Source organism: Chrysemys picta, chromosome 8 (genome assembly GCF_011386835.1).
Source record: "Chrysemys picta bellii isolate R12L10 chromosome 8, ASM1138683v2, whole genome shotgun sequence".
NCBI classification, from domain to species: domain Eukaryota; kingdom Metazoa; phylum Chordata; order Testudines; family Emydidae; genus Chrysemys; species Chrysemys picta.
The window spans coordinates 87,616,475-87,628,048 of NC_088798.1; the positions used below are offsets into that span (position 1 = coordinate 87,616,475).

General features: G+C 42.7%; 1 protein-coding gene across 1 annotated transcript; it reads left to right on the top strand.

The window, feature by feature from the left end:
• Positions 1-610: 610 nt before the first annotated feature.
• On the top strand, positions 611-10,719 carry C1QTNF2 (C1q and TNF related 2). Its single transcript, XM_005297995.4, has 3 exons — positions 611-940; positions 6,097-6,348; positions 8,294-10,719. Exons 2-3 carry the CDS (start codon positions 6,105-6,107, stop codon positions 8,905-8,907), a joined length of 858 nt encoding a protein of 285 aa, XP_005298052.1. The 5' UTR covers positions 611-940; positions 6,097-6,104; the 3' UTR covers positions 8,908-10,719.
• The last annotated feature ends 855 nt before the right edge of the window (positions 10,720-11,574 follow it).

The following is an 11,574-nucleotide window of genomic DNA, read 5'->3' on the forward strand; positions in this document are numbered from 1 at the left end:
TACTTTCAAACGTTTATTTTTGCTTTATAATTTTCAAAGCACGAGAGAGAATTGCCAAGAAAATTCCAATCTTATAATAACTGTATCAACTTCAAAATATTAATACACCATACAGTAATAAATAAAAAAGTAAAGAGTTAGTGTCATTGTTTTTGTATATGCAGCAGAGGTGAATAAGAGAAAATGAGGATGCCCAACTAAAGTAAGGTTTGTAGAGCTGTTGAGTTGCACTGTCTGGTTAACGATGATGTCAGTGATTAATTCCATTGCCATCGTTACTTATTTCATTTCCAGGCTTGGGACTAATCTCCTGCCACCAATTTGCCTAAGTCGTTTTAGAATTGATAACAGAGTTTCAGTCCCCAGGATAAGATCTTCCTCTCCTGCCAATGTGCTAAGGATCAAGTGTGAATTTTTTATCCTGGGTCAAGCTAACCTAATCTATCTCCCTACAAACACTCCTTGCACAGACACACAGACTGCATCAGGCAAACTCTCAACCATGAATCATTCACGGTCTGAACCTTTTAGACTAGTCTGTAAAGGAGAAACAGAGGAGAGAGAGGAAAGGGAGGGCTGGGGGCAATCCCAAGCATCAAGAGCTTTTCAGCCATATGTGTGTAAAAATTCTCTTCCCATATCATGTGACACAAGGAAGAGGCTCAAACCCATTACACAATAATAAAAATATGCCTTTGGCAGAGTTGAGCCAAAACCTGAAGCTGCTGCAGGAAGCTGGGAATAGAAGCGACAGGAATAAACTTTTTAAAACGCAGTTTGAGGACTTGAATTTTCAAGCTACCCTCAGAAAGGAAGTTGTCTGCAGCAATAACTGGGATTCATGCTAAAATGTGTCACAACGATTTGCAATGAAACATCTGCTTAAGATTCAGTAGATTTTCCAGTGCAGGTCAAGATCTTACTGACGAGATTAGTGCTGGTAAGTAGAATTCCCCCCCCCCCTATTTTTTTTTTTTAATCCTTAACTTTGAAACACTGGCTAAATAAGGTCTAGATTACTGAGCAGCCAGGTTTCCAAGTTATGCAAAGGAATCCTTAATGGCAACAGTCTTGAATTAAAAGAAATATTACAGTGGGAAAATGCTTGTCATAGAGTTTTCGGGGCTCAGCCAGCCCAGGGAAGTTTTTTCTCTGTTCTTTAACTGGTGACTTGTATAATAAGGTTTTCTACACAAAGCTACTGAGGGATTGGCACAGGCATCAGCTGCTTGCTTAATGGCAGGGACAGTCATGCAACCCAAAGCGTAAGGATATTGTTCTCCTTTTTTTGAAGTGTAACGTTATCAGCATTTTGCCTAACAACAGACGATGGGCCAAATTCAGACCCGATGTAAATCTATTGACTTTCACTGAGCTACACAAGCGATTAAATGGATCCATTTTAAACATGCCACCCTAGTTATTAATCGCACACCTTGTTTAAATCAAATAATTGTTTTCTTTTGTGTGGACGAGTGCTTTGCTGCTATCATTAGGGTGATACTTTATTATAATGACCAGTAATGAGAATTATAATGAAAGGGAAATCAGTCATTTTAAGAACATTAGGACCTTTTGAATTATACCGCAAGAATCTGGGGTGAGGAGGTTGTTGTTTTATTTAACAGATGTCCAAATATTTATGGGAAACATTGGAATGCAAGGATTTAGCTAATCTTTTAACTTACAAATCGGTGTTAGAAGACACTGTAAGGTCATAAGGCAGCAGGGAGGAAATATAATTCAGGCAACACCAGTTAATAGCCTGCATGGTCAAAGCTTACAGTCCCTATTCAGGCAATACAGAACACCATATATTTTTAGCCTCGTTTGTCAATTACTGTGTAGTGAAGCTCTCTCCCACTCATCCCCTTCAAACACCCCCCCACCTCCAACTTGTACTTTTTAGCTTCCTTGAAGGAAATTTACCATTGAGTCAGGTCATCGGTCACCACACAACCACTTTCCTACTTGGATAAACCGCTCTAGGATTTTTACTCTGACTTTACATTTCCAAGGCAGCTGAAATGCAATAAAGATTGTATACTATAGCAGTGTTTTCAAGCTATCTGATGTGGGGGACCGGCAATTTTTTCCCCCCAATGTGCCAGGGATTGGTGCCATATTATTATCCTATTCAACGCTCTTATGAGGAAACTCGCCGCAGATCGGCAGCCGATGGCTCGCGGATCAGCACCGGTCTACGGACCACCACTTTGAGAAGCACTGTTAACTATGGTACATGACAATAAAAAGGATGTTCTTCCAACCATTCATCCATGGCTCATTCATGGTGTCCGGCCAAAACTTTTTCTTGCCTGGATTCTCTTTTCACTTCCTAATTTTTATTTTTATTTATAGTTGCCGTATCGTATTCCCTAAAAGCAGGAATACCTGAGTTCTGACACTGACCCATTCCATAGTCTTAGGCAAGTCACTTCTCATTTCCCCCCAGAAAAATCAGTGTATTAAAATGACATTACTAAACTGAAGGGGTAATGAGAGGATTATTATTATTTACTACCAGTATTGTGGGAGCAGCTGGGAACCACAGTTACAGACCAGGACCCATTTGTGCTAGGTGCTGTGTAAACACAGAACAAAGACAGTCCCTGCCCTGAAGAGCTTCCAATAATTAGCTGATGTTTGTCAGACACTTTACAAGTGCTGTGTATTATTACACAAGGGATATATTTTTGATCAAACATTCAACAACACCCTGAATATAGAAAACATTCTCATTGAATGTTGTTCAACCTGTAATATCTCAACTGAAATCTTGCAATATGCCAAACTTTTTCTTTCTGACCTTTGCTACTGGGACCATTGTCTGAAGTTTGGAGAGTCCAGGGTCATATGTTGATCTGGTTCCAATATGCTTTTTGAAGCTGAGTGAGAGAGAGAGAGAGAGAATTGGAATCCCTCAGTGGGCATCTATCCTGCCCCCAGGGAGGCTTTCTTCCTAAACTTAACAAGATTGTGATTGGCTTATGTCCTGAAGCACGAGGCATTATATCCTTTCCAAAAGTCCTGTTTTTCTTTTCTAATTACTACTATAAAGGATACCTTGTTGCAATGAATTCCACAGGATAATTAAGCATTTATCGGTTTTAAATTGGCTGCCCTTCATCATCCACTGTGCCCTTATTCTAGGATTATGACAAAGTAAACCAAAGTGTTCAATTTAGTTTCTCTATGCCATTTGTTACTTTGTACAACTCCATATTGTTCCCTTTTATTCATCTCTTCTCTACACTAAACAGCTCTCCTCTTTTCAGTCTCTCTTCATAAGGAATTTTATCCATGCCTCTATTTCTGTTGCCGGTCTCAGAATTGTGGCGGGTTGGGAATTTTTCAACAAAACTGAAACTTTTCACAAAAAGTTCTTGGGTCTAGGATCCACTGAGCAAGATACCTGCCCCATATGTGCAAAAGCCTGGTGGTTAGGGCATTCATCTGGGGTGTGAAAGACACAGGTTCTGCATCAGGCAGAGCAGAGACTTAATTTGACTCTCCCACAGCCCTCTTGAGTTCCCTAATTACTCAGCTGTTTGGGAGGGTTTCTCTCTCTCAAAAGGTTTTGGGTTTGCCCCAAAATAGGATGGGAACATTTTTGAAATCTCAGAGACTTTTGCGGGACAGGAAAACTATTTCCCTCCCCAGCTCTGCTCAGAATGCCCTCTATTTCCATTAGGCCCTATTTGTGATGGGTGAACAGAACTGAACAGAATTCCAGGGCTGACCAGTAGTATCATAATATTTTCAGTGTCATTCTCCATTGCACTCCTTAGGTATCCTACCATTCTATTTGCTTTTTATTATTATTATTGTTGTTGTTGTTGTTGCTGGACATTGAGCAAAGGTCTTTATTCATCTGCCCACGGTGATACCTGTTCTGTGGTTTCAATCTCCAACGCTATTAATCTGACACCTTTCACCAGCCGTAAATTGACTTAAATATGTATTAAGCAAGAAAGAACACAGAAATGAGATGATCAAAATAGCTCAGGAACTGAACCCTTTCCAGAGATCTGTTTTATGTCTCTCACTCCTCTGCATGTTCTTAATTATATACATTGAAAAAGTGTGGGGCATTCAATACAATGTTAATTTGTAGCATAGTTTCCCAATGGATTTGCAATAAGAAGTTACGTGGCTCTTGGAGGACACAATACTACATATTCCCTCCCCTTCAGAGAGCGTGAGCAGGGAAGGATGTTAGATGTGTGTTCTGCACAATACTTTTAATAATAATCTCAGTTTCTAATGTCTGGGCTAATTAGAGCATCAGTAACCTGATTCAAAGCTCCTTTAAGTCAATGGGAATCTTTCTCTTGACTTCAATAGGGTTTGGATGTAGCCCCAGGAGACTGCAGTGTTCCTATTGACAATGAAGGAGTCAGTCCTACATGGCGCTCAATGCCCTCATTCCGCACCTCACAGAATCAGGCCCCTAATTCACATATTGTCATAATTGTCTCTAAATTATATCATTAGGTCCCTCTTCTGTCACCCTCACTCACAGTTTGTTGCTCCTCACTCCATGAGTGGTATCACTGAATAGGTGTAAAGGGTATCAGAATCTGGAATACTCTGAAACCAGATTAAGTACTGTATATCAGTGAGTAGACGCCTCTGCTATTACATTTAAATCGGTTTATTTTACATGCTAATGGGCTAACTTCCATGAAACACCATGAAAGTGAATGGGATTACAGAGATGTAACTAAGAGCAGAATTTGCCTCAATGTAACAGTCAGGGAGAGGGGAGGAACTACAAGAGGAAACAGACACAACCAGATTTGGATTTTAGTTAATGGTACCCATTTCCAGTGAGGCTTGAGCTAGAATTCTTAACCAAACAACACGGAGGCACAAAAAACAGAGGGAGGGAAAATGAGCCGACTTGGTGTGAGGTTAGGAAAACATCAGGGGATGAGAATACAGTATAAAGAAGGCAAAGCAAGATGGGGGAGCCTGGAAGGGGAAGTGAAGAGGCAGAGAATAAAGTACTGAAGAATGTCAGTGATCTCCTGCCAGTTCTGACAGCTGTGAGGAGATAACAGCTGCAGCCTATATTCAGAGTTAGAGAGACTCTGATATGTGATATTAGGCTGTAGAGTGTGCTGCTTGCTGTGTGGACTGGAATTGATGGAGACATGATAAGGAATCAGAAGGGTAGATAGACATCTTTGCTCAGCAAGTCTAAGAGTGAGGAGAGGTGGATGTTGGATTTGTAGCCCTTGGGCAAAACCAAGTTAAAAAAAAAATCTTAGCCGAGATTTTGGCAGACTGGGAAATAAATGGATCTGAAAAAACAGCTTTCTAGTGAAAATAGGTAGAGTTCTCAACTTCTCAACCACACTTGACAAGTGCTGCTGACAGTTCAGGAATCCCTTGGAGTATTCAGGAGTTACCTCTCTAGACCCCTGAGTAATGAGAAACATGAGAGTCCAGCAGTAAGGATTCTAGCTCTGTTAAAAGGCAGCAAATCACTCCCTTCACCCCACGCCATTACTGCTACTCTGCATTTCACAGCTTTCAGGGATCAAGCATAAAAAGGAGAAATAGCAAAGAAAGAAGAAGATATAATGATAAGGGTTGGGGAAAGAGGTGACAGCAGGAGATGAAAGAAAGAGGGGTCTGAGGAAACAAAGGCCCTTTTTGTTATCCTCAAACCTGCTTTCCCATCCCTTTGCTTGTCCCCCCTTCATTTCTGGTAACCAGACTGGCAAACCCCAATTTGGGGGTGATCTTGGAGTAGATAAGGTTCAGCTGTCCAGTCCATTTCAATGCAGAGGTCATAAGAGAACAAAGGAGAGGGGTTAAGCCAGGGGCATTCTCATTAGGGGAAGAGGAAAGTGGATGTGTAGGTAAGGGTAACAATGTGACTGTCCAAGAGAGAGGATCCCAGATTCAAATGGGGTGGTTCACTTCACTCCTCCAGTCACCAAAACAATACAACTAGCCCCAATTGAGAGGAGAAACACTCCTTTTCCTCCCCCCACACCCTGGCAAGGTGGGTAGGGATACTTTTGTGTGTATACTGGACTGCCATGGTACATGTCAGTAAACCCCTCTGTTTCATTATGACAGGTTTCACCATGATCACTGTGGTTCTGCTCATCTGGACCGTGCCCTGCGTAGCTAATCAGCTTCTCAGTGGCTTTGTTAAAGGAGAATTTCAGAAAGGTTCCCACCAGCTCATATGCAGCATGCCAGGGCCACAGGGCCCTCCTGGCCCTCCAGGAGCACCAGGGTCTCCAGGAATAATTGGGCGAATGGGGTTTCCAGGGAAGGATGGAAAAGATGGCGAGGATGGGGAGAAAGGAGAGCATGGAGAGGAAGGTAAGAGGGAACTGCCTCTTAGAGCTTTGTTAACACTTCAGGCTATCCTGGTGAAGAGTAGAGGTTCAGAAAACTCAGGGAGATTTGAAAAAAAACAGCTGCTCCCAGACATAGGTGCTGAGCATATAGTAGGGGTGCTGAGAGCCATTGAACCAAACTGTAAACCTTCTATATGATGGAAACCACTTCAAGCAAGCAGCCCTAGTTCCAGCACCTATGCTCCCAAACCCATACTTGGGCCATTGTCCCAGTTCTGGGTTTCACCTGACGTTTCTCACCTGTCATGCAACTGTCTTGTCTAGCAGTTCCAGCCCTGCTCCTAGCTCAGTCTCACATCTAGCAGCTCCCAGAAAGGGGCCCAGGTCTGACTCGAATTCGGTACTTTCTGTACTCAGAGACAGGGTAATTCAAGTATTCCTGCCTAAAGCATTCAAAGCTGATCAAAATGAAGGTGGAAGTAATTCTATTTTACATACAGATGATCTGATTCCGCAGGTTCTGAGCAAATAAAAGGGAGGCTCAGATAAAACAGTGACTGAATTAAGTAAGGCACCCTGTTCCAAACAGGTCATGTTAAACCACTGGGGGAATTTTATTTCACACTAATTAATTCTCAGTAATTGAGATCCATGATTCTTTTCTTTCATGCCTGCCTAGAAAGTCCTAGGTGACATTTCTTATTGCTGACCCTTCCCAAAGTGAGATTTTGCTATGTTATCTCATAGCTCATTATTACTCCAACGTAGCCAAGTGGCTATAGGAGCATTTCATTTTGCAAAGTCTTCTCTTCGTGAGACAGCATGTTTAGTGGCTGGAGAGGAAGGATGGGCCAGTGTTTAAGAGGCTCGTGTGGGACTCAGGACTATATTCATTTCCCTGCTCTGCCAGACTTCCTCTGTGACCTTGGGCAAGTCACCTAGCCTCGCTCTGCCTCAGTTCCCCATCTGTAAAATGGGGATAATAGCAGTGCCCTCCCTCACAGATGTGCTGTGAGGATCAATACATTAGATTTTAAGGTATTCAGATAGTATGGTAATGAAGGCCAGATTCTTCTCTCTCACTGTCACCTTCCCGACTTCCTTTTGCTTCTTACACCCACAAAGTGAATCCTGTCTTAAATTAGGTTCTGTTCTTTCACATTGTCTGTGCAGTGGGACCCTTCTCATAGAATCATAGAAATGTAGGCTGGAAGGGACCTCAAAAAGTCATCAAGTCCAGCACCCCTGTGCTGCGGCAGGACCATCCCTGACAATCTCCAACCTGTTCTTAAAAACCTCTAGTGATGGGGATTCTGCAGCCTATTCCAGAGCTTAAGTACCCTGAGAGTTAGAAAGGGACCCTGAGAGGTCATCTAGTCCTGCACTGAGGCAGGACCAAGTATACCTAGACCGTCCCTGCCAGGTGTTGGGAGGTTTACATCCTGTTTCTTTGAACAAATGTCTATGGCACAGAAACTGCCATCACAGTCAGTATTAACTGGCAGTTTCAGCAGAGATGCCAAGGGCAAATGGACATGTGAACTGAACTCTCTGTCTACTCTGCAACTGAGGATCGAGGCACCAAGAGAGGATGGTGTGGGGGGGAAGCCTGCACTATTTCTATCTGTGTTATCCATGGATAAATGGAGGACGTCACTTTCTAACATTGTCAGGCTCACTCTGCACCCTTCCAGCAGTACTCATTTAAATGTGTTGCAAAATGTGAGCAAAACTGAGGTTCCTTTGTTATAATGTACATTCTGAATGTTTGTGTTAGAAAAGGCAACATGATTGACAGATCTCAGTACCCATCCAGCCCCAGGTATTATTTCATTAAAATCGCCCATAGATGGGGATCCTGGCTGGTTTTTTCCCATATGATAATTTAGTGTTGTAATGATAACACCGCCCTCACACCTGATCACATTGTTCACTAAAAACCTCACTGAAGGCAATTTGTCTTCTAGGTCCCCAAGGCAGAACTGGAAACCCAGGCAAACCTGGACCAAAGGGGAAAGCAGGCGCCATCGGCAAAGCAGGTCCACGAGGTCCGAAGGGTATTAAGGGAAATCATGGGAAAAATGGAGTGCAAGGAAAGAAAGGACCCAAAGGGAAAAAGGGCGATACTGGGATGCCAGGACCATGCAGCTGCGACACCAAAAAAGCCAAATCTGCCTTTTCAGTCGCAGTCACCAAAAGCTACCCGAGAGAGAGGCTGCCCATCAAATTTGACAAGATCCTTATGAATGAAGGAGGGCACTACAATGCTTCCAGTGGGAAATTTATATGCAGCATTCCTGGTATTTACTACTTCACTTACGACATAACTTTGGCCAATAAACACTTGGCCATTGGGTTGGTCCACAACGGGCAATACCGAATAAAGACATTTGATGCCAACACTGGTAACCACGATGTGGCCTCTGGGTCAACCATTATTTCCCTGAAACAGGATGATGAGGTGTGGTTGCAGATCTTCTACTCGGAACAAAACGGGCTCTTTTATGATCCCTACTGGACAGACAGTTTATTTACCGGCTTTCTTATATATGCTGACCAGGATTATCTCAATGAAATATAGGAGGAGACTGTCAAAATATAGGAAGCGAGTTTGGGAGCTTATACAAGCAAAGTACAGCTTTAAGTGTGTATGTGTGAGATAATCATAGGACTCTGCATTCTTAGAGCTGTAAGGCTGCATTGGCTAGTTGGAAGTCTCCCATACCATTAAAGCATTGTATTTGAATGTCATTTAAGTTTTAGCACAAGCTTTCCTATAACCTTTACCTAGAGATAAAGGGAAGATACTCAGCATATAGTTTACTTGGAGGTGGGGAGCAATTATCACTTGGTTGGTATCAGGTGTTTCCCACCAGAATTGTCCTTTTATTGGGTTTGTACAGCCCCTAGCATAATGAGCTCCGAGGTGCTACAGTAATACAAATAGTCTTAGGATCAGTGGGACCACTTTAAAGTACCCTTAATGATTGTTTTTTATAGTCCTTGGAGTTGTCTGTTATATTTTCTTCTACGAAGCATATATGCTGCGGTCAGATTACTATAACTTTAACACCAATGCAGAATCTATATTGTTATTTTTTTTTTAAATTACAAAAAATGAGCCAAAATCTATATCCTGCAACCTCGTATCGGAAGCACTGTTACTGTTAGAGACAGTATCTATCCCCCTGCAGAAAGGATCTTCATTAATTCAAAGTCAATGTTCAGTAACCACTAAAGAGTCGGGCAGTTCTCTGTTAAGATCCTAACAGCAGCTTCATAAGTGCATTATTAATGGGCAAAGCAGTCTGGCCAAAATAGAACTGGTACAAAGACCTCATCTTAGCCCCTTCATAGTCAATGGCAAAGCTTCCTGTAAGATGCTGGCTGCTCTCAACTCCCATTCAATGGGTATTAATGGCACTCAGTACCTTTCAGAATGCATCCAGTATGCACAAAATCAGATTTTAAGAGAGACCTGAACTGGAATCCTGGATCTGATTCCACCCAAGTTTTGGTAAAGTTGGTATCTGGATCTGGACCCAAGTGTCACATCTCAGGGCTGCATGGGCCAAATGGGCCAGTGAGATTCTGATCCAAATTTGGCATTTGGGCTCATGCCTCAGACTGAGGACAAACTTTTATTCCGTGAACTGTTGTGTGAACTTCTCTCCCTAGCTTTTGCTATGCAGGATGTGTTAGCTGCCGCTAAGGCTCTTTTCTAGGGCTTTAATGCATACGCACATACTGTATCCGATTCCTAAGTGACCCACTGCTACAAGATATTGTTTTCAGCGTACCCTGGTAAAATATTACTGATGCTCTGGAATCAACCACATTCAGCTTTGTATTGGTGATAAAAAGGTCAAGAGTTATAACAGATTGTTTTTTTAGCATTCTTCCTTTACCTATAAGCATATCAGCTGGTGATAACAGAGGTATGGTTCTCTAATGTTAGAAGTACTGTAGCAGAATCCAAAGCAATCCTGATATAAAGCTGCTGCAATCTGGCTCTGACCCCCAGAAATGTCTATTACAAACTCCCCTTTGTAAAACACTCATAATATAGATATCTATCTTGACAGCCAAACAAGTAAAACCCTTCACCTTTTTCCCCTTAAACGTGGGCCAAATTCTTTTCTCGGATATGCACTCATGTCTCCCCAGGCATTTCTTTAGTCTCCTTTATTCTATCACTCTAGATGAAAATTCATATGAAGTTCCAGTTCTTTTAATTCTCATGCATTGAAAGGAAATCCCACAAGGTTGGAAACATGTTTATGTTACTTTTACAAGTCACAATATTTGCATGACTATTAACTACAGTAACTGTGCTGTATCTTGCAAGATCATTAAATTGCTTTTTAAAAACATAAAACTGAATTCAAACATTGCTGGAATGATCTTGGTTTTATAATAGTTTTCCAGTTAGAAAGTATCTCTACACTGGTGTGCAACTTGAATCACTGACCCAGACTCACTGACCATAGGATCCCCTGAATGGAGAGGAACAACAAGAGGAGACGTGGAAGGAAGGGGAATACCAACTCTACAGCTCACCCCCCCTTTTCCTTGGGCTCATAGACACTCTTCCACCTAGCTGGAGCCTTGCAAAAAAAAAAAAAATGGAGCAGAGGAGAGTTAAGCATTTTCTCCTGCACACCCAGTGGAATTCCAATAGGAAAAGCACTTGAGTATTACATTCACCTGTAGACTGCCTTCCACACCTGCTGCTGTACACTCATTGAGGGGACTGTGCCAATGGCAGCACTTCTGTTTCAGGGCACATAGAGGCCTGGGTATCTTGGGAGATCTATAAGTTGGGGTGGTTGAACCTCTTGCCCATTCTACAGTGGGAGGCAGAGGGAGGGTTCCCTTGGCAGAAGAGAGAGCAGGAAACTCTGCAAGTGGAAACTCAGTTTTCTATTCTCTATGCAGGAATTCTTGTGGGGCAGGAGAATACAGCTCCATATTTCCCCTGAGACTTATCACTTAAAGCAGGGGTGGCCAACCTGGGCATGAGAAGGAGACAGAATTTACCAATGTACATTGCCAAAGAGCCACAGTAATATGTCAGCAGCCTCACATCAGCTCTGCCCCCACCCCCGCTCCCAGCACTTCCCACTCACTGGCAGCCCTGCCAGTCAGCGCCTCTCCCTCCCTCCCCGCACCTCCTGATCAGCTGTTTTGTGGCATGCAGGAGGCTCTGGGTGGGGAGGAGGCGGCGCGAGGGCATAGCAGGCTCAAA

Excerpts from the sequence above, each read along its gene's own strand:
- C1QTNF2 (XM_005297995.4), top strand. The coding sequence starts at position 6,105 with ATGATCACTGTGGTTCTGCTCATCTGGACCGTGCCCTGCGTAGCTAAT. Across the intron at positions 6,349-8,293 it reads AGGAGAGCATGGAGAGGAAG|GTCCCCAAGGCAGAACTGGA; the intron begins GTAAGAGGGAAC and ends TTTGTCTTCTAG.